The sequence below is a fragment of the Gymnoscopelus microlampas genome (genome assembly GCF_963454915.1).
Source record: "Gymnoscopelus microlampas genome assembly, chromosome: 7".
Classification (NCBI taxonomy): domain Eukaryota; kingdom Metazoa; phylum Chordata; class Actinopteri; order Myctophiformes; family Myctophidae; genus Gymnoscopelus; species Gymnoscopelus microlampas.
The window spans coordinates 26,988,682-27,012,467 of record NC_139944.1 but is presented as its reverse complement, the minus strand read 5'-3'; the positions used below and the strand labels follow the sequence as shown (position 1 = coordinate 27,012,467).

Sequence of the window (23,786 nt, the reverse complement as noted above, 5' to 3'; positions counted from 1 at the left end):
TAGAGCATAAATTGGTTCTGACAGCATAGGAGCTTTCACCCAGCCCTGAGCACATACTTCATTAGCATGCTTCATTACATAAATGCGACAAGGTTCTGTCAAGCACAAACGTCTCAAATCCACACACAAAATAAGTCTATTTTGAGTTGTGCCGTTTATCACTTTGAATCCCTGTGGAATGCAAACTGTGGATGCAACGGTGTCAGAGGAAGGAGAACAGAGGTGATCTTTCCTTTCGGACACCCATGGTCAAATAAATATATTGGATGATGGAGATACCTAAGCTGAATAGTGGAGAGGGAGATACAGTCAGACTGGAGAGAGGTGGAGGACATCTAAAGAATAGATTCATTTTGATTGATTGATGGAATACTTTATTAACAGTTTGCAAATTGTGCAGAGGTACGGTTTACAATGATTGTTAAAAAGGATAACGTAAATATCCCTTGGGGCTTGTTTCTATTGTCAGAGAAAGAGAGAGGGAAAATAATAATGAGATAGATGGCAAAAGAGAAATCAGATGGAGGAATTGAGGAAGTGACAGCGGTGAGGACCAAGCGAGAGAGATCAAGGGAGAAAAACATCCTTAGCATTTAAATGAGTCACGACAGAGAATGCAGACCACCCATTCACTCGGGGCGTTTGGGATTTGGGACCTGGAAGTAATGAGAGAGGCGAATAACGCGATGCGCATTTCCATCTTGAATATTAAACCTCATTTTAGCTCAGTGACAAGCCCACATTCATTATACATTAAACACGCTAAAAATACACATCAGTGTCGCGTGCGTTTTGCACTTTGATCGTCCTGCAATAGATGGGGCTTACAAGCACGGTCACGGAGACCGCTACCTCTCGCTCCCTTCTTTCTCTCACCAGTGGTGCGTCCAACATAATACTATTTGGTTGGTCATGGAGTTTAATGGTACGATGCATCACGACTGTGTAAATGTCCATAGGACAACTGATTTTCAAGCCAACAACATGAAAAGCACATCATGTTCTAATGATTCTCTGAATGCTTGCCAGCAGAGCGGCTTGTCGAGGCTTGCGTCGAAACGTTCCATCAGCGAGGGAAGATGATGGGGCCACAGATACACAATGCTCAGAACTGGCATCCCATGAAATAGTTCTCTGTCATTGATCGTCTATGCCAGTGGTTTTCAAACGTTTTGTGCCCATGGCATACCAGTGGGCACGTCCATTTTTAATACAATTTCTTACCTATATAACGACATGCCCAAAATAGGGATGCCAGGTTGAAAACTCTTAAATAGGTAATTTTAGGGTATAGAGATTGCCTCTGCATGTATCGGAAAATGAGTGCACACAAAGTTGCAATAATAATGTGTGGTTGTCACAACATCCTCAGGCACACTTGGACCTGTCTCACGGCACGCCGTTTGAGAACCACTGCTCTATGCACGGTGGTAGCTTGCATATGTATGAATAAAACATGGTAGAATGCTTAAACCGTACAGTGTCTGATTCCTTTTACTCTCATCACGGTCCTGTGGATTCCACTCAGGTGGGGGAATCACTCCTTCTCAAGTCTTCGCAAATACACACACACACACACACACACACACACACACACAAACACACTCGACACAGATGCGTGCTGCGTGGCAATGGCAGCCCCTGGAGCACTGGCTGGTTATGAGTTATGTAAGAAACTCAGGAGGAGAGGGGGGAGGCAGGCTTCTCACACAGTGATCACAGTCGAGTCCATTGCCTCAGGGCTCCACACTGAGCTGCGTGGGGCTGATAGGAAATGTGTGTGTGTGTGTGTGTGTGTGTGTGTGTGCGTGCGCGCGATCTTGCGTGCGTGTGCTCATACATGCATGCAATCGTGCATGCATGCATGCATGCGTGTGAGAAGCCAAGAGCTTAACAGCTATAATCCGGAACTTATTTTAATGAGTAAAACGCCATTTTAACCAATTTGTATGGTAGTGGTGCGTTTGCATGACTTTCCTTTCTGCTGATGCCGAACCAGCTTTGATCTCAGTTTTTCGGTCCTTGTACAGTTCCACTTAGGTTTTTATAAACATCACACCATTGATGACAATTACTTGTAGGCTAATACCTTATTTTTTCTTGGGCGCTGAGGCTTGCACACAATAACTTATTTTCCAAAAAATCTGAAAACTATAACTGTTAGCATGCATTATAATTAGGGCTCTAATTCAGGGCGGTATTTATAGTATTAAAAAACAACTACAGTATCGTGTTGACTGATCCTGAGCCCTCTATATTCTGTCAGAGGGAGGATCATTGCAAGGCATTCCGCCTGTGTGTTTGTGCAGGCCAGTTAGATACGGTAAGGATTTGAGGGGGCTGTTCTATAAATACACTCTCTGCTACAGGAAAATCTAGGCTGCACAAACACACTGACGTGAAAACATACATCTCAGTCCCTATGCGTAATACAAACCACAGGGGAGGGGTGGGCAAAAGGCAAAAAGCAATGGAGCACAGAGGACTTGAGAGATGCCGTTCTCCCACACAGACGAGAAAGGGCAATGTTCATGTAAACACCAGATTATAAACCATGGTATGACTGACAGATGATGAGAAATCCAGAAGGAGTCTTCAATGCATTAAGTGACAATTATAAGTCCTACATTACAAGCTTGGATTTAAATGGTAAGTCATGGTATCTCTCTCTCTCTCTCTCTCTCTCTCGCGCGCGCTCGCATGCACGCGCGCACGCACTATGCCAGTGGTTTTCAAACGTTTTGTGCCCATGGCATACCAGTGGGCACGTCCATTTTTAATACAATTTCTTACCTATATAACGACATGCCCAAAATAGGGATGCCAGGTTGAAAACTCTTAAATAGGTAATTTTAGGGTATAGAGATTGCCTCTGCATGTATCGGAAAATGAGTGCACACAAAGTTGCAATAATAATGTGTGGTTGTCACAACATCCTCAGGCACACTTGGACCTGTCTCACGGCACGCCGTTTGAGAACCACTGCTCTATGCACGGTGGTAGCTTGCATATGTATGAATAAAACATCAAGCTTGGATTTAAATGGTAAGTCATGGTATCTCTCTCTCTCTCTCTCTCTCTCTCGCGCGCGCTCGCATGCACGCGCGCACGCACGCACGCACACGCGCATGCAGGCAGGCAGGCAGGCACACACACACACACACTCCATAATCATATGTTATTTGTAGTTAGAGGCAGAGATCATATGTGGCCTTTTTACCTGGGTGCGGACATTGTTCCATCTATTGATAATTTAAATCCAAAAAGGAATTTGCATGTGGACTGCATCCTAATGCCTAGAGAGGACGCCTTGCTGTTGATGTGCAGCGTGTTGACATGTTTTCAATATAATGGTGTCTATAGGGAACAAATAAGTGCATTCCATTGTCTCGTTTAGCCAGTGCAGAAAAGCTATCATGTTAGAGGCACTGTGGAGGTGCACTGCAGTATCGTATACTGACAATCACACTAGTCAAACACAATCGCACTAAAACAGCCACTCACATCCCTTGGCACTGGTGACAAAGTAAATAGGCGGTGTGGAGGGTGTGTGTGTGTGTGTGTGTGTGTGTGTGTGTGTGTGTGTGGGCGGGGTGGGGGGGGGGGGGGTGACAGCTTGTCAGTCCAACATACAAGTCACCGTACTGAGGGGATATACACTTTGGTGTAGCTGCTAATGTCGTGCTAGAGGAAGGGGCATTGCAGTGTTGTTTTAATTTTATGGACAGAAGTACCTACAGGGCTGGGATTTGGAAACAAGGTGCGTAACACAGAAAGTGAGTCTTTTTCTATACCAGTGGTGGTATTAGCATCATAGTGTTGTATCTAGCCATCATAGTTTCATATTAATTTTCCCAAGGGAAGAGGTCCCAATATTTAAATAACAAATGTTTTTGCTTGAGCCAGTATGTATGCCAGTACACATTTCAAAGTCTTGTTAGAAAGGGATATTCTTACTTACATAGGTGCATCTCAATGGAACAGGCTGGATACAGCAATTAACTACTAACAATATGTAACAAAATCATGGCTGTTGGTAAAGGCTCCAGTGTGAATTGGGTGTTGTGCATTTGGGAATAGCATACTGAAACTGAAGTCAAGTGAAAGTGGCATCATAACCCATGGGCACTGAAAGTAGCGATGGGCAAATATCAATATTATAGCGATATCGTGATATGAGACACACATTTGAATTCTTTTATTTGGATCTGCACAAAAAGCGCAATACATGATAGATCCAAACATTGATCAGAAGAAGGTCACATTATACGGGCAAACCAGATACAACTGCTGCACATGCTTAACACACAGAGGAAAAAAAAGATAACGAATTGATGACATACTATATACAGAGATTCAACAGTTTTTTTTTTTTTTTTTTTTTGCCACTCAAGGGTAAATGAAACATCGCCTTCTCCAGATAGACAGACTGCCCATAATAGCTGAGACAGAACAGTATTTAGCCAACTTTTTTGCATTTGTCTTTTGCAATCCACCTAATTGCATGCCGCGGAGCACAAGTTTGTGGACGTGGCCCAGACTCCCAAACACAAGGACAATAAGTTGACAGTTATATCCCAAGGCCATAATACGTTCCACCAAAGGTTGATATTTCATACGTTTGGATGTAAAACAAATGTCCATATACAAATCAAATGGGCAGCCTATTTCGAAGATAGTAACGTTTTTTCTCATTTCATTAATGAACACAATATCTGGGGTATTTGGAATATCTTGCAGTGAATTGACATGTGTGTCATTGTGATCAAACCAGTCTAGTTTTACAGTACTGTGTTTATACATTTTTGTTGTCCTTTCCTGTACTTCTCTGATTCTGTCTGAGACCAGATCCACCAGACGATCATGTCTGGCAATGTACAGTCCTTTATAGTGGCTGCAGCCATTTAAGATGTGTGCGACTGTCTCTTTGTCATGTGGTACTGGGTGTAGAATACAGTGTGGGTCATGTTGTGATGGATACCAGGTTGCCAAGTTAAACTTGGTCGGCAGCACTTGTAGACGTGCTTTAATGGTGAAGATTAGAATGTCCTCACCAATAGTGTTATTTGAGAGGACAGAATGGGACAGTGAGTGATTTGCAAAAGGAATAAAAGCCAGTTTCCCCTGTAGCTTCAGGCTGGTCCAGTGCTGTGCACTGTGAGATCGATTCACTCCCAGAATGGAGGCTCTCGCAGTCGCGGATTTGATTGACAGCTCAACACCGTCCTGCTGGTAGATCGCGCGTGCATAAACGAGCGGATCTGTGACGATGCGGTTATTGATCGCCACAGCTGTTCCATCGGGCGCCGCCCACTTTAGCTCCAATCCCGAACGATGGCACAGGTCGTTTAAGTCCATCCAATCGGACCGCACACCAAATCCTGTCGCTTTAATGTCCAGTTTTCCATTTCCCTTCGTCCTGAATCCAAGGAATTGCGGCTCATTATCCATCGCGGGTGTTACTTTGCGTCGCTGCAGATGTTGAATGAGTGATTCACGGGCCATTTCTCTGACCGTAGGATCATCATTGTTGAGCATGTTGATGAGGTGGCTGGTTCTGGTAGCGGTGTAAACCCATTCTATATTCGGTACGCCCAAACCACCCTCCCTGATGGGCTGAAAGAGGATGGAGCGGGTGGAATGGGTATTAAGTTTGAACCAGCCCCTCACCAGACACACACACACACACACACACACACACACACACACACACACACACACACACACACACACACACACACACACACACACACACACACACACACACACACACACACACACACACACACACACACACACTCCATAATCATATTATATTTGTAGTTAGAGGCAGAGATTTTTACCTGGGTCCAGTAATAGCTATAACCATTAACATATGAGAGGGAGAAAGTGGTGTGATATTTGCATGATCCTTTTTATGCTCATCTTTGATCTTCAAGTAACTCCTACGCACTTGTAAATTACCATACCTGATGGAGCAGAGTGAATAAAAGAGTTTGCTGTTGATTCAAATTAAGGCTCTGATGGAAAAACAATCAATCAAAAAAAGATTTAAGGGAGAAGTATCCTGTACCTGTTGTTACAGTCCCCAGTCCAGTACCCGTTTCCTCGGTACTAATAACGTTAGATATTACAATCAATTTGTTATTTATAAACGGGCACCAGCTTACTCAGGAATGATGCAAGTTGGGAATGCATTCCCTGCCCATTTATGCAATACCCGTTGTACTTGTTGTCAGAGTACCCATTGGATCCTTGATGTCGTCAGAAGATCTATTGTGCACGCCACCACTTATATTGGCACAGCGGCACAAACGTGCCAAACAGGGAGGCCGATGCCTACACCCCCCCCCCCCCACAGACCCATGGACAGACACATACAATGGATTAAGATACTGTACATGTGCGGCAGTGGAGTGGCTGGTAGAGCGGCCGGATGGAGCCCGGGCTCCCCCAGAGTTAGTGTCGAAGTAGGCTGCCCTAGCACGTCTGATATCTGGTCTAGAGGGGCGGGTTCAAAATCTCTGGAGAGAGAATCCGTCGGATCCCACTGGTTCACCGATCTGTGCTCCTGCCCCCGCACCCTCCTCTTCCCCAATGTGCAGCAGTGGGTACATACACACATGTCCGTTCGCGACCGTTTCGCGTCCGTTTCATACCGTTTCCGTTCGCCGGAAGTCCCATCCACTCCCATGTTAAAAAAAACGGGACCGTACCCGTTTTTTTTAACATGGGAGTGGATGGGACTTCCGGCGAACGGAAACGGACGCGAAACGGTCGCGAACGGACATGTGTGTATGTACCCATTGAGAGCCCTGACGTCACAACATTTGGAGCGACGCCCACTGCACTATGGTTGGTTGGGGAAATCACCCACTTCCTATGCCAGGAACGTCAACAGGCTGGTCCAGGCTCTTATTTTGGAGCAAAACGCGAATGGAAAATAAAAGCCTGGAGATCGAGGCTAGTGTCGACGTGTCCTTGAGAAAGACGCTGAACCCCTAATTGCTCCCGATGAGCAGGTTGGTGCCTTGCATGGTTTCCTCTGCCATCTGTGTATGAATGTGTGTGTGAATGGGTGAATGTAATGCACAATCTATGTAAAGTGCTTTGGATAAAAATGCACCATTTACCATTTATTTACCATTTACATGTGGTTTTTCGGTTTTCTGAAACCGTTGGACAGACCGAATTGCCACACGGCACTGCACACCCTCATGTCATCTGACTGGGACACACATCCCAAGTTTGATGGTGAACGATCAGAGGGTGCCCGTGTTATGCCCGGGACAGGCAGACAGACAGAGGTTGTATGAATTTATAGATAGATTTTCTATTGAATATTTTCATATTGTTCTTTTCAGTTTTTTTAAGAAGCTACACACTAAAATCCTGAGTGCCTATAAGAGTTAAATGAACAAATTCGACTGTGTAGGATAGGATGACATTTTGGCGGGTACTCACCGTGGTGCAGCACATGAGGACAATGAAGAAGGTGCCGATGACGCCTCCGATGCCCACCAGCCAGGTCATCCTGAGAAACAGGATGACGCCGAAGATGTTCTGGATGCATGGCAGGTAGACGCCCATCAGGGTGCCCAGCGCGGGGGCCTGGGTAGTGGTCAGGGTCGTGGTAGGAGAGAGAGGAAAGAGAGAAGAGAAGAGGGAGTCATTCAATTTGTATTCATTCAGCATCACTTTTTATTTTTTAGTAGACAAAGAGGAAGAGGAATGGGGGCCAGAAGGCACACAAGATTTATGACACAAAATAAATTGAGAAAGTAAAGATAATCTAAGTCTGTGCGTGCAAATTGAAGGAATAGTGCATTACCTTTAATTTTGTTTCATTGTGAAAACTATATTCAAACTGGACTTTGACCTTGTTGTACAAACAAACAAACGTAACTTCAAGGAACAACAACCCAGACTAGTCTATGAAAAAAAGTGGTTGATACACAAAAAGCAGAGGTGAGGTTATGTAGTTTCATCAAAGGGGGCTTCAGTGCAGATACAGATTAAAGAATGAATAGCTTCCTTAACATTTTAATTCCATTTCCATTCTTTGTTGTTTGTCAGATCAATGGTTCAATTAGATACAATATGTCTGGGAGAAAACGAGAGGGAGACAATCAGGAGTTCTGTCAAGGGGACCAAACTCTCAGATAGTTCCTCTAATTAGTTTTTCTGGTGGGGGATTTTTTCTTTGCCTCGCTGGTTTCCCAGTGAATCAGGGTTTTGTGTACGTCCTTCTCAAGGCCGCTCCATGGACAGTTATTACTGACGCTGGGAGAGTGAGGATATATTTTGTTGCACTCTAAATTGATTAATAGGAGGTTTCTGCCCCTGAAGGTTTTTTGGCGATGTTCTTTGCATGTGTGAGTGTGTGTTTGTGTGTTTGTTTGTTTGCTGTGTGCAGGTGTGCATGCAAGCGTGTGCGTGTGTGTGTTTGCAGGCAGCGGTACGCAGTAAGTAGTATCACTGTATCTTTGCGTGCGTGTGTGCGTGCGTGCGTCTGTGTCCCTGTGTGTATGCCGACATGATGGTGTGCATTAAAGTTGAAGGACACATCAGTTGACCCTGCGTATAATAGAGACATTTTCATTTCCCAGCCAAGGACGGCATGGCCAGTAAAAGGTGATTGTTCTGATGTCTAGGGATAATGCATTTCACTGAGCGAGAGAGCAGACCTTAACTGTCAGGCACATCATTACATCACAGTAGGGATGCGCGATATATCGGCCAACCGATATATATCGGCCGATATAGCCGTTTTTTAATTAATCGGTATCGGTCCGATATCAAAATTGCGCCGATGTTAACAGCCGATGATTACCTCTGTGTCCACCGTCTCGCTGCTGTAGCTGCAGGACTCTAGAGTGTGTGTGTGGTGGTGGTGGTGGTGGGGGGGGGGGGGGGGGGGGGGGGGGGGGGGGGGGGTAGGTGTCGGGTTTCACATGGTGTACCATGCGCGCTGCGTCTCATTCACTCAGACACAGACAGAGAGGCTGAGTGTGTCGTTGTGAGGCTACTCGGTGCTTGCGTCCCGTGTTGCTCCACTCGTTAATTCATTTGCTTCAGGTGTGTAAGCCTAGCCTGGTAAACCCTCCCTCCGGAAATCTCATTTCAATTCGATTTCAGAATTGAAATGAGATTTCCGGAGGGAGGGTTTACCAGGCTAGTGTAAGCCCAGCGAAAGCTTATTAAAGTGGTCATTGGGCAAAAGCAGAGCCTCCGCGACCGTGTTGGTGAACAAACATAGCCGTAGTTGGGCGCTGTTTGGCAATACTTGTTGCTATAGAGCTGCATGCTAATGAGTGCTAGGTGCTAACAACAAACAAATGTATGCTATTAAGCGCGCGCACACACACACACACACACACACACACACACACACACACACACACACACACAGTGTAGGACAGTGGTTCTAAAAGTGGGGTCCAGCTAAATGATGGGTAGTTAGGAACCAAATGGACCCTTATGGGTCTGTAACTCAGAGTGAACAAATTGAACCAAATGGACCCTTATATGGGTCTGTAACTCGGAATGTACAGTACAAACCAAATGGACCCTTATGGGTCTGTAATTCAGTGTCCAAATGGAACCAATTGGTCACAATTTTCAAAGATAGGCCTACTGGAGAAACTTTTCAATAGCAGACTAGATTCTTTTTTGGAAAGATTTAATGTAGCCTACTCTCAGAGAGTCCATATGGTTTTAGAACTAACAGATCAACATCTCAGGCATTGGATTCATTGAAAGAATCACAGATGCAATTGGAATATTAATTTACCTCAAAAAAGCTTTTGACACTATCTATCACAACATATTAATAAACAAACTGGAGAAAATTGGTATTAGAGGCATTGCAGTAGACTGGATTAAAACAAAGTTATTTGGACAGACATCAACAGTTTGTGAAGCTGGGCAAATACAGCTCAAATCATTTGGACATTGCTTAAGTTGTGGCGTCTCCCAGGGGTCAGTATTGGGGCCCTTTTTATTCTTTACATCATATATTATATTATTCTTTATATCATATATATACATATATTTGCCAAGTTTCTAAGCTGCTGTCAGTGGTACTTTTTGCAGTTGACACAAATGTTTTTTGCTCTGGGGATTATCCAGATGATAATATAAAATAATTTGGAATAAACAGGGATTGCTTTTTCAAATTCAGTGTTTACACATGTTTTTCAGAATGGATAAAACGTATTTTTTTTATCGATCATATCGGTATCGGTTATATCGGTTATCGGCCATAGCACCGATATATTATATCGGATATCGATATCGGCCAAAATGTCATATCGGTGCATCCCTACATCACAGATAACGCTGTTCGTTCTGACTCAAAACCTTACTGCTGTGTTATTTATTCCAAAAACCACTGAGCGATAATGAAGCCTGAGTAATACATTTAAAGGGGGTGTAACTCTACTTATGCAATGTTCATACATTTTAGGAGATGTTTACCATCAAATACAAGCTATATCAGATCCCAATTCTTATGTCATACATATCATTACAGCATAGCATATATGTTAACATAACATAACATAAACACCACATAGAATAAGCTGATGTGGTGTGACATAAAACACAAAAGGAAAAAAAAAGAGAAATATACAATAGCCGCAATTTCCCAAGTTGAAACCTGCGAGGGGTCACTTGCAGATGACCCCTGTGAGTGACCCAGGGCTGACCCAGGGGAAACTCGTAAAAGGGGACAATTAGCAAACCCAGAGCAGCAGAAAAATAATCAATCAGGGCAAAAATAATAGGGTTTCAGCCCTTCAGCCTTGAACCCCTAAAAAACTATTTGGACAGATTGTCCCGAAAAACTGTGATGTGAATCTCCAATGATTAAATCTCCCTGGAAGGGAAGATTACAACTTTCAACTTGGTTGTTCTTTAATCAAAGATCAACACCAGGGATCCACAGGTTGCCTGTGGGAGCAGAGAACAAACCCCATCCATCTCTGTCACGACTCCCGCTATATGCTAATGACTTGCACAGTTTGCCTGTTGTCTAAGCTATGCAAATCAGAGAGTCTCTCTGCGGTTGTGCCCTTCAGCATGTCTCAGCCAGGGATTTTCATCATCACAGGCTTCTCCAAGATCTTTATAAAGTTTGGTTTTGGATAATCAATCCTGATGATGTGGATGATTTAACTAGATCAGAACGGAGAATAGTTCGGTGGTAACACAGCTTTCCAGATCAAATCAAGTTATTTCTTCAAATATTTAAAATGTTCGGTTCTATTCGGTTCTATTTTTATGGCGTGGTGTCAAAGAATACTGACAAGCCCTGACAAACCCTAGAACAGTGTGTTAGTATCTCTGTCTGTACATACTGTATCTCTGTGTCTCTGTCCCCACAAAAGTAGACCAATCATGTTGCAATGTGCATACAGCGAATCACACAGCTCAGATCACACTGCTACGTGCTTATACCGAGCCACAAGGCCTGGCTTGTAGAGCTCGTAAGCACATCATTGGTGATGTGTAGGCAATTGTTCAAGATACATATTTTTGTTGTTTTATTACAATAATATAATAAATTGTGGCCAGTGAAGACTGATCTGAATATATACTTGAATAATGTCACTATAAGAACAATTGTATATTTGAAATGTGAAATACTTGTTAAGATTTATCTAGAATGACAGCACATGCATGAAAGCATTTAAAGAAAAGACCGGTACGTGCTGCTTTAAGAAGATATATCAATCAAAACCCATCATTTACAAAAGGTCTAATTTTCACATTACTATTTCACGCCATGCATCGCTCCACAGCTCATGGCGATGCTGTAATTAAATACATGGAGTTTCCATTAACTTCTATAGAAGTGGCAGGTCCTTAAGGGACATGGTATGTAATATACATTAGCAGTCAGGTGTTGAAGGTACCCCTGCCATCAGCACTTTGGTGTTACACTCTAAAACTGCTGCCGCTGCACAAAGTCAAGCAGGAAGTGGGAACAGGGGTCAGATCCTAATAACAGGTAGGCTACCTTAGACAGAACATCCTTGTGTGTATTTCATAGTGCACCGTAGTGGCAGCAACACATTGAAGAGAGATTTGAGAATGAATAGTCCTTTTTGAATATTTTTCAAAAACAAGCCCAAAAGAAGCGACTAGGCCACATGAGCACTTGGCTATTTGAAAATAGCCGATCTACAAGCTTGAGCTTGAAGATCGGCTATTTTTAAAACAAATCTTGCAAAGTGACAAATGTGGAAAATATCTAAAACATTTTAACAACACAAATCTTGTATGGGGGTTCCTGTCTGGCACACAATATTTTCAGATGGGGGTCCGTGGACAAATACATATTATTTTGGGGGTCCGTCCTAGAAATGGAAAAGTTTGAGAACCACTGGTTTAAATAACATTTGGAAGAAAGCCCAATAAGCAACTACACTTCCCCCCCAAAAATGCAACCCGCCAACAAATATAACTGCCAATATTTACAAGCGACTTTACATAAAAAAGTAGCCCAAAGTCGCTTATAATAAGCGGAAATGGCAACACTGTTGCTGACTTTATCCTGGGGAGCCTAAGTCGAATCGAAAGGTAAGGTGTGTATAAAGTATATTAGAACAGTGGTTCTCAACCTGTGCGTCAGATTATTTTTTTTGGGGGGTGGGGGGGGGGGGTCCCCAGATGACAGTGAAGTGACAATTTAAGGACTTCTAAGACCTTTTTAATACCTCAACAAAAAAAATTAAAGAAAAGAAAGAAAGAAATAAGACCATTACTGCATCAAAAGTAATCAACAAACTATACTATAAACACTGGTCAAACATCAGCCAAATTGTTCACAACGCATGCTGTGAGCTTGTAGATCTGCTATTTTCACAATATTTATCTGTGGCACCGAGTCAAACTAAATGTAATGCCTCAACTCCTAAATTCCAAGTGTTTGCCAGGGTGGGGGGTCCCCAGTTCAAATATGATTCTTTTGGGGGGTCACGGCCTGAAAAGGTTGAGAACCACTGTATTAGAACACCGTAACCGTCACCAAAAGAGATCATTTCAAAACAGATCAAAGATCAGAGTTGTTTGAAAAATAATTGTGACCTTTCCAGAGAGCAGCTTTACCAACCCGATATACTGTAGGGAGAGAAAGTATGGCTGTGTGGAAAAACAGAATTTTGCATTGGTTCATGCTGTACAGAGAGAAAATGAAGCGCCAGGCAGGGGGGAGAAGAATAGTTTCGTCATTGTTATCTGGTGGGTTTTGTGGTCATTCTCACAGACGGTTTGGAAGACTTGCAGGATGAAAAGCATTTTGAGTGCCAGAAAGTAATGATGGCAGATTACAGAAATGATTCTTATTCCAAAAGGCATGTAAATGCTATGTATTCACTACTGCAACAAAAGCTGTAACAGCTGCAACATCCCCGAGCAATGCACCTAGGAAGGTAACATAACCAAAGTGGGCAATAACCCTCTTCAGATTGGGAAAATGACATTTTCTCTGCTAGCTCCCTCACACAATGGAGGATCACAATAGAACAGACCGAGTGTGTCAGCCCTGCTGCAGCTCATAGCTGAGTGATAAATTATAATCCACACTCAACAACGGGCAGGTTTTGATTTGTATACCACGGCACAAACCCTGGTTACACAAGATGTACAGACATAGATAAGAGAGTGCTTACATGACCGTCAAGGGCTGAAGGATACGGCAACAGGCACCAGACTATAACATCTGGAAACCAAATAAATGCTCCCTAATGAGATTACATTGAAGAACAGGCATGACAGATGCACTAATGTCTGAGCATGTATTGAATCAATTGAAGCTGATGCAGTGAGCAACAGGCCCGATGTTTATCGCAAGCTCCACTTTTCTATTCGGAACTCAATTGGCATTTCATTTGTTCATTTGTGAACTGGGAATCCAGCGATCATATAGCCTCTACTGTGATGGAGAGAGTGAGAGAGAGGGAAGGAGAGAGCAGGAGTGAGAGAGAGAGAGAGTGCAAAAATGAGCTCCTGTGTAATGGTAATGGGCTGGTAGCCAGCGGTGTGATGATTTCCCCTGAGACTGGGCCGCCGCACACAGAGAGAACATTGACTGCTTCTGCACACAGCCACAGGTAGGCCAGTATGCCACCATTGAGGTGGGAAGGAACAGCTGCCCACCGGCCCCCTGGGAAGTGTAGTCAACCCACCAAATGGATGGTTCAGGTGTGCTACTCACACAACAGGGCCCTTCACAACAGCTGCCATAGGACCCACTTCAGCGGGACATATTCAGTATGGCCAGCTGCCCTGCCACCCACCATGAGCCTCTCACCAGAGTAGAGCAGACTTAATGATGCTCTCCTTGCACCAGGTGCACTTGGGATGCAACACCAAGTGCATCAATGCTGATGCACTTGGATCCCCTTAATGCTGATGTCCACCGCAGCTTCTCCTTTCAAACCATGTCCAATCAACATCACTAGGGCAGCAGCTATAGTTTCTTTTTGTATTATTCTCTATTCGTTGTGAAAAATCGAGAAACGCATTTTATATATATTTTATATATATCAACGAATTGATTAACCACTTATTATGCTCCTTTTTTACACTCGTATATCTGCTTTTTATTTTTGAGCATTTGTGTGTGTGTGTGGGGGGGGGGGGGACTCATTATTTTACTAAATTGTATTACGTGTTTTAAATAATTGTTTATATCAATTAGTTTGATTAACTGTTTCACCCCTAGTGGGCATGAAGCCACCTTAGTCCAATTTGAAAATATATTCCTTCCTCCCTTGCTTCCTTCTATCCTTGATTCCCTCCCTGCTCTCACTTCTTGCCCTCCTACTGACCCCCCCCCAGCTCATCAACGCCCCATTTCTCCCTTTTTATCCTCCCCAAGGCCTCCATTTATTTAATATTTTATTATTTCCTGTTGTTTTCCCTACTTTCTCATCGTTTTCTGTCCTATTCTTATTACCTTCCTCCCACGGACGGCTTGTGAACTTGCTGAGAGCAGCAAAGGTAGCAATTTCTCTTCACTAGATACAAACCTTGATAAGACAAGAGTAAAGAAGAGAGGCAGGGTGGAAGTAAGTTCATCCTCTTAGCTGCAGGGGGGAAAAATGAAAGAAAACAAACCTCCCAGCAAGGAGGTGGGGGACTATGCATATTTGCGTGTTTTTGAAGGATAGAAAAAGAAATGTCCCGGTCCCTGAGGTTTGGAAGGAACTGTCTTAAGCTAAGAAAAAAGATAAAAGACTGTCTTTTTATATAGTCACTTCACAATTATGAGAGGAGAGGAGAGGATAAAGGAGAATAACCCCTAAAAATATATCATCTCCTTTTCAAGGGGGCCCTGAGACTATAATACAATATAAACACACTTTTGCACATCAAACCAAAGTGACACAAAATCATAATATTATACTCCAAGCAGTGCACAAAGATATCAGTAATAGCATACAGTAAATTTAAAGTTGTAATTAAGTATAGTTAAATATGTATGTAGAGAGGTAATTATAGTCATCTCATACTTATACAGTAGCATTAATTATAATTGTGTAATAATTATGGGCATGTACAAGTGATTGCATAATAGAGAAGAGAAGAGAAGAGAAGAGAAGAGAAGAGAAGAGAAGAGAAGAGAAGAGAAGAGAAGAGAAGAGAAGAGAAGAGAAGAGAAGAGAAGAGAAGAGAAGAGAAAGGGCCGTGTCCACAGAATTATTTTCTTTGAGCTGCCAACGTTCAACCTTTCTGCCATGCATTTCCATGGTAAAGACATGCTGGAGCGTTCCTCTTTCCAGCGCTGCGCATCACGAAGCGCTCTCGGCGTCCAACGCTTCTGTACGGAGCGCTTCAAGCCGAAGATAGATGTGTCGCCGCTAATCATTGCCACGTTTGATCCTATCCCAGCTGTGTCTGACAATCCAGTAATTCACGACCTGATTTTGAATCGTAACCCCAACCATGAGAAGTCAATGTTTACCGTTATTTCAGCTAGGCTATGTGTGCTAATAATGCAGATGACACAATCGTTTGAGCACGGACAAACATACGCTTCTGGCGCTCAAAAAAGAATTCTGTGGACACAGCCCCAGAGTCACAGAGGAGGAGAGGAGAGGAGGAGAGGAGAGGAGAGGAGGGCATGGACAGATGAAGAAAGAGAGAAGGGAGCAGAACAGATGGAATAAAAGTAGGAGCAAGTGAAGGGCATATCAGAGGAGAGGAGACAGCCCGGGGTAGAGAAATGGTTCTCAAAGTGGGGTCTGGCCGGGGACCCCCAGGGGTCCTTGAGGGTGTTTCCAGAGAGTCCCCAAAATCAAAAAATTGGTTTAACCACTTTAAACCTATACAACCTATTGGCTGTTTGAAAATGGCTGATCTACTGTACAAGCACAACACAACACAAGCTTGCAGATCTGCTGTTTAAAAAAAAAAATCTTGAAAAACGTTTAAAATATTTTAACGAAACATATCTTGTATGGGGGGGTCCGTGGCACAAAACATTTTCAGATGGGGGTCTGTGGCCGAATCCACATGAACTTGGGGGACCTTGACATGAAAAAGTTTGAAAACCAATGGGATATATAGAGGATACAAGGCCTTTGGTTAATGAATCCAGGCCATGTTCCTGTGTCTGGAGTGTGATTACCAGAGGAGAGACAGCTAGGTGTGAGGAGGACGAGGAGGAGGAGGAGGAGAAGGGAGGACAGGACTATAACAGACTGAGGGGGGAGGTGGCGCGGGGAGCTTGTAATGCCATCACCACGCTCTGCTGGCCAAACAGCAGCTGATAGGGCAAATGTGTTTCTACTCAGGTGTGCTGAATTATTAAATAGACACAGAGAGAGGAGATGCTGGCCAACATCAGCCTGCCTCACTGGTCCACTGTGGATTAACCCATTAAATCCGGGAAACGCATCTGTGTCATTTTAGATTTTAGCTATAGCCATTATTTTATACTTTGGATATTCAAAAATAGCAGATATACGAGATCATAGCGCGGCACCAAGTGCCGTGCTATAAGCTTGCAGATCTGCTATTTTAAAAAAAATCATGAATATTTGTGCAAATATTAGATTTTTTTCATTTAAGCGAATATTTGTAACTCAAATCTTTATCCCTGGAACAAAATATTTTCAGATGGAGGTCCGCGACCAAATACATGTAATTTTGGCATGGAAAAGTTTGAGAACCACTGATATTATTATAGCAACATACTGTACGGTTTTCAGATAACTGTTAGGATTTAGAAGACATTTGTAGATGCGTTCCTGGATAGAATGGGTTAAGCAGTCACTCTGCGGTCAAGCCTTTACGTGTTTCTCTGTGTCTGTGTGTGTGTGTGTGTGTGTGTGTGTGTGTGTGTGTGTGTGTGTGTGTGTGTGTGTGTGTGTGTGTGTGTGTGTGTGTGTGTGTGTGTGTGTGTGTGTGTGTGTGAGAGAGAGAGAGAGAGAGAGAGAGAGAGAGAGAGAGAGAGAGAGAGAGAGAGAGAGAGAGTGTGTGTATCCGTCAGTTAACAGCAGAAGAATGAATGATGCAGCCAAATGTGCCTTGGATGCTCCATACTCTATACCTCTAAATAGCCAGCATAGTATACTACACTGTATGTACTGTGTTACTAGAATATTCTAGGCTAAAAGACTATCTACTCTACTGTATCTATTCATCCACCGTATTGTACCGTACAGCCTCAGCTACAGTAAGTGGTGTGCCCTGTGGAGTCTCCACTCTATAGAGTTGCTGATGTGAGGTACTGTAGTGGTGGAAAGTAACTAAGTACATTTACTTAGGTACAATTTTGAGGTACATTTTCAGATAATGTATACTTCTACTCCACTACAATTGTTTGAAAACTTGAGTTGATAGTTATTTCGACTATAAAAAATAGCCAATCTACAGTATAAGCTCACAAAGCATTGCATTGCAACGTGTTGCAACGCATTGTGAGCTTGTAGATCTGCTATTGTTGAATTAAAGAAATATATATTTTGAAATGGGCCATTCAATTTCAGAACACTTTCTTTAGCACTTTAAGTATATTTTGATGCCATGTACTTTAATCAAGTCAAATACAGGCCTTTTACATGTATTTCTATAGTATTTCTATATTGTGGTATTGCTACTTTTATGTTAGAAGTCTGGTGACTGGCGCCGCTGGCTGAGTGGACAATATGTGAGCTGTGTAATCTCTACTTAGGTCCACTATGAATGAACTCTGTCGACTGACCGCCCATGGCAGTAATATACAACATGGATCGTCATTAATCAAGGTACAACCTTCAGGAGGGTTCTGATGAGCATACTGATGAGGTGCAGCCATCTAACGTTAGAGTGTAGAATGACGCGCACGCTTGTGTGTGTGTGTGTGTGTGTGTGTGTGTGTGTGTGTGTGTGTGTGTGTGTGTGTGTGTGTGTGTGTGTGTGCGTGCGTGTGCGTGTGCGTGTGCGTGTGCGTGTGTGTGTGTGTGTAAGCGCGTGTAAGCGTGTGTGTGTGCACGCATGTGTGTGATTGAGGAGGTGCTATAAAACACAATGGACTGGAAGAGAAACAACATTAGCGCAAGGGAACATTATGCCATAAAATGCAGGGGAGGATATAGTACTTACTGGGTGTGTTATCCAAAACTAGTTTAGAGCCACTTGAGTAAAAGTACATATTTACAAATTACTTATAATGTTTAATGTATACTCTATCGCAAACCACAATTTTGTGTGGCAAAAATTGCTGATCTACAAGCTACAGCTGATCTTTTTTTTTTCAGGCTTTAGAAAAGTACTGGAAAAGACCAGCTCACTAGAAGGAAAAAAAGGACCCGATCACTTTATTTCTTTTCTTTCACCATCCTAATTAATTGCTTGTCTGGTCTGGTGTGATCTTTGCATTTCATTTTGTGGGTCCTGATGAACCCGGCTTTGGGAGGGTTCTCATTACCATTTAATGATACTGGACTCTTCATTTAATACAGAGCCCAGAATCACTGTCTGTTCTCTAGTGTGAATGACATAATGAAAAATGTCTTGAATGGAAATTACTTGAATAAAAGTATGATTGAATGTCTTGAAAATGACTTTTAAGTGTTACAAAAAGCAAATCAATGGTTCAAATGGAAGTAGCACTGTTACTGTAAAAGAAGAAAGAAATACTCAACTACAAAAAATGGGAAAAAAGAAATGCAGTAAAAAATATGTATACATACTATAAAGAATTCACTGTATAATATGTATTCACACAAAATTCAAGAATTGTGTTTTGTGTGGAAAAGAATATAGGCCTATACTGTATGAATCAACATGTATTACATTAAATAAAAGCTAATGCAAAAACTACAATCCTGAGTCCAAAACATAACACAAATAATTGCCTTGTCTCTAGTTGTTAACTTGTAAAAGTCAAGCATCAATCATTTCCCTGAGAGTGTCATTAATCATCACTGCTGTGTAAAAGCCTCCAATGAGGGGAATGGTTTGCAGATTACGTGTGACTGCTCTCATCATAACCTGGATGACCTCTGCACCGTTCATCCATGTGACAGGCTGACGAAATCTATAATCTTGGCTTTCACAGCAGCGACAAAGAAACCCCTGCTCCCCTCTGCTGCCACATGCTCAGTGAACTGACGAAGAAGGAGAAGGGAAAGAGACAGAGAGAGGGAGCGACAGACAAAGAGAGAGATAGAGATAGAGATAGAGATAGAGATAGAGAAAGAGAAAAAGAAAGAGAAAGAGAAAGAAAAAGAGAGAGACAGTTTGGCAGAGACGTAGAGACAGAGATGGTCTCACTGCAGTAAAGCGAGGAGAGAAATAAGTGGAGGTGAGAGGAGACATAGAGAGGGGCGGGGCTGCGAGACAGAGAGCGAGACAGAGATGGAGATCGACTACTGCAGTGAAGTGAGGAAAGAAAGAAGGGAGACAGAGAGAGAGAGAGCGCGATCGGGGGCGAGAGAGAGGGGAGGGGGGGGTCGCTGTCAGGGCGATAAAATGCCACAGGCTGCCTTAATGAAAAGCCTCTCTTGGTGATGCGGAGATTGGCTGTGGAATGGCCTGCTGATTGGAGAAGCAGCTGCTTGCTGTAGCGTGCAGAATAATTAAAGTATTGAAAGGCTGGGGAGACACTTGGAAATTAGACCTGCTCCCAGGGATGGTGAGAGCACCACACACCTGATGGCTCATGCCTGAAACAGCAGGGTATATGCTGGGATCATGGGAGAATAAAATCATCATGGGCTTCTGTAGCATTCTATTGCTTTCCACTGTGTTGTAGTCTATACTGTAGCAGTGGTTCTCAACCAGTGGTCCTTGAGGGGGTTCCAGGTGGTCCCCAGCTAAATGATGGAGAGTTGGACCCTTATAGATCTTTAACTCTTGAGAGTGTAAAATGAAACCAAATGGACCCGTTTAATTTTACTCTCTCAAGAGTTAAATTATTGTTAAACATCTGCGTTATACTTAATGATTAGGAAAGAATTATGTTGATCAACGTTTGCCTGTTATCTCTCCTATGATACCAACATCAATACAGCATGGAATTGTGGACAAAATCGTATCCAATGATTACAAAATATTCCAAATCTTGGGTCTGAGATATCTCATCAAATGGTGGTCTGTGTCTGAAATGCCGAATAAATAATGGACCTTGATATGAAAAGGGTTGAAAACCACTATAGTATTCTACTCGGTTTTGTTCCATTCTGTTCTGTTCTGTTCTGTTCTGTTCTGGCTTTGTTCTAGTTTTCAAGGAATACAGTACATGAATAGCATAGTAAGTTTTGTTTAGTTATGATTTCTTTCTTTCCTTCCTGCCTGCCTTCCTTCCTTCCTTCCTTCCTTCCTTTCTTCGTTCAATCAATGGAAAAAGCAAAGGTAACCTGTAGAGCAGTACGATGAGGAAGAGATCAGAACTGGGTGAGTCATTACAGAAGAAGAGGTTATGAGTCAAAACCTTTCACTGAGTTCTCCCCATCAGGCATCTCCTGATTGGATGTCCAGGGAGACAGGTGGGGCCAGAGCTCATACAGAAACTGTCAGTTGTGAGATGGAGCAGCCAATCAATACTGAATTGAACACTGGCTCTGCTAACCACCATTCTGTACACAATGATGAACTTCATATGGGGAGTTTTCAAACTTACAGTAAGTGCGGTCCATACTCCTGCCCACCCTCCAAACTTTTCTTCGGGAAAGGGAGGTGATATAACTACAAATTGACGCCATTCCGAGCTTCGGAAGGGCGGTCAACCCATTTGATTTGGTGTTAGGAAGTAGGAACCCATTGCGACCGCATGCCCTTTGCTGACGTCGACCACAGGCAGGGTTCGAAACCCACAACCTTTTGCATGAAAGGCGTATGCTCTAACCGCTGTACTAGGGCAACCTTCTGCATATGAGACTTTAAATATCTAAAAAATATATGTGAAGTAGGCCAGTCAAACGATTACAATACTTAATCACAGATTAATAATTAATTAATCATGATTAATCGCCATTCATAACTATGCCCGAAATATACCCATTTTCTCTGTATATTTATGTGGTAAGGGACATGACTCTCTTTCAATCGCTCTCTTTCCCTCTCTCTCTCTCTCTCTCTCTCTCTCTCTCTCTCTCTCTGTCTGTCTGTGTGTCTCTCGCTCTCACCCTGTTGTGCTATCTGATGTGAGCCGATGATTACATAAATTGCGCAGCCTTTTCTGGCAATAAGCGACTTGTGTTTTTTCCCCATGCAGATAATAGGGCCACACACAGGTTCTCTTTCCATTCCGTTTGGATCACTATTTGGATCTATCATCCGTCAGATAACAGCTTGACGACTAATGCAGCAGAGTGGGTGGAATTATGGGATTTATGCGGCGAGTCATTCTGTCCATGTGTTAATTGCGTTACTATATTTATTTTTTTCTAATTTTGATAGCCCTAATTTAAAGTGCAATAAAAAAAGTATGGGTGCAATACGGAAACATCTAGATTATGTCTCCTCCCGAAATGTTTTGTTTACTGTTTACTGTAGTATGCTTTGTATAATGTATTGGCATTCATTAGCATCATCATTACATAATAAGAAACAGTATTACTGTCAGTCGTTTTTTGGGGTTCACAGGGTTCCTTGAGGGGGTTCCAAACTCTCTATAACTCTAGATCTGGATCCGTCCTAGATCCTTGGAAACTTGGTGCTTTCACGGAACCAGTTTCCCTTTTCTTTTCTTTTTTTAAATAATGTTTTTTCGTTTGCTTTTGCCACTGTTTATATTGCCTCTTACAACCTGTAGAACAGTGACACGCTCACTTTTGGTTCCCAGTTCAGGGCAAGAAAAAAAAATGTATTTTTGGGTTCCAGTTCCGAACCAACTTTCAGGGTTCTGAACCAATTCGTTTTCAGTGGAAACACACTGAGCTGGAAAAGGGGCCTCAGAGTGTTGGGGTCCTTTGCGAACCAGTGCTATAAGCGTTTAGCATCATACCTTGACAGGTTTCTTGCGTGACGACTCGGCCTCGTTGTTCTCAGACTCTTCATGCTCCTTGCTGCCTGTGGCCAGGTTGGAGTAATTGGCCAGGCTGCTGATCAGGGACGACACCATGGGACTGGTGTCCATCTCCTCCTGCACAGGCACAGACAAACGCGCGCAAACAGTCAACAACTGGTGTACTCCCAGTGGTGGAATAATTAAGTACTCCGGAACTGCGCCACAATGTACCACATCCTAAAATTACAAAAGTATTGGCATCAAAATGTACATACCGTACCAAAGTAAAAGTACTCAAATGTTTCAAAATGATTTCAAAAATAGAAGATCTTTATATAATTAAGAATTGTATAATTAATTATAATTATACAATTCTAACAGACAAAGTGTAAAATGTATCAATGTATGTTTTGTAATAATAATATAAATCTACAAAGTAACTTGTAACTTACGTTTTCAAATAATTGTAGCGGAGTAAAATTACAAACAATGTACTTACATTGTTTGTACTTAAAGTATTGAGTAGTTGTATAAAGTATTGAAAAAATGGAAACACTCAAATAAAGTAAAAGTACATAAAAGTTGCTTGGGTTACATGAGTAAATGCACTTAGTTACTGTGTAGCTCGGTATTTCAGACTTATGTTTGCCTATTGTTTGCCAAACATTCGCCTATTATGACATATGACGTACTCCTTTTGAACATTTTGAAGGACATTTCTTTCTTTTTTTATCCGTTTATAGAGTAACAAACAAGTCATCATGTGCAGAGGGACATTTCTGTGTAGAATGTAGAGGAAAAGGGACGCCATGCAAAGGCAGTAAGCCAATCCACTGCTCCATAACATGCAGTTAGCAGGATGTCCATCATTATATTAAAAAGAGTCAAAATTGAGTCTTCGATCACTAGAGATAAGCTTTTCATGGCATGTATGGTATGCTGCTTGCAGGGTGCTGTATGTTTATGCACTGTCCCTGTGCTGTGATGAAACCCGATGAGGGAGAATCATTATTTGTGTAATAACTTAGTTTTTCCGTCTTTGGTGTAAACAGGAAGTCCTTATAAGGATAGAGCGTAAATACAACTGCTCTGGGCCAAGGTAAATGGCAAGTCCTTTCCTGTAGCAGTATTAGATTGCTTGTATTAACCTGAAGATCCCCTTTGCCCTTCACACAGTAATTACCCTCATTAATCGATGTCAGAACCCCCATTCAATCACTGAATTGCGAGTGTGTGTGTGTGTGTGTGTGTGTGTGTGTGTGTGTGTGTGTGTGTGTGTGTGTGTGTGTGCGAGCGAGCGAGTACGTGTATGTATAGTGTGTTACATGAATTCTGCTTC

The 23,786-nt window shown here is 42.6% G+C and overlaps 1 protein-coding gene across 2 annotated transcripts in view; it reads right to left on the bottom strand.

Moving 5' to 3' along the window:
- Positions 1–23,786, bottom strand: part of slc12a5a (solute carrier family 12 member 5a) — a gene marked incomplete at its 5' end in the record, with an annotated part of 121,439 nt that overhangs the window by 39,063 nt on the left and 58,590 nt on the right. For both annotated transcript variants that reach the window (XM_084061516.1, XM_084061517.1), the window contains 2 exons: positions 7,465–7,611; positions 22,445–22,582. In XM_084061516.1, coding sequence (XP_083917642.1) covers positions 7,465–7,611; positions 22,445–22,582 — 285 coding nt within the window. The remainder of the gene's footprint in view (positions 1–7,464; positions 7,612–22,444; positions 22,583–23,786) is intronic.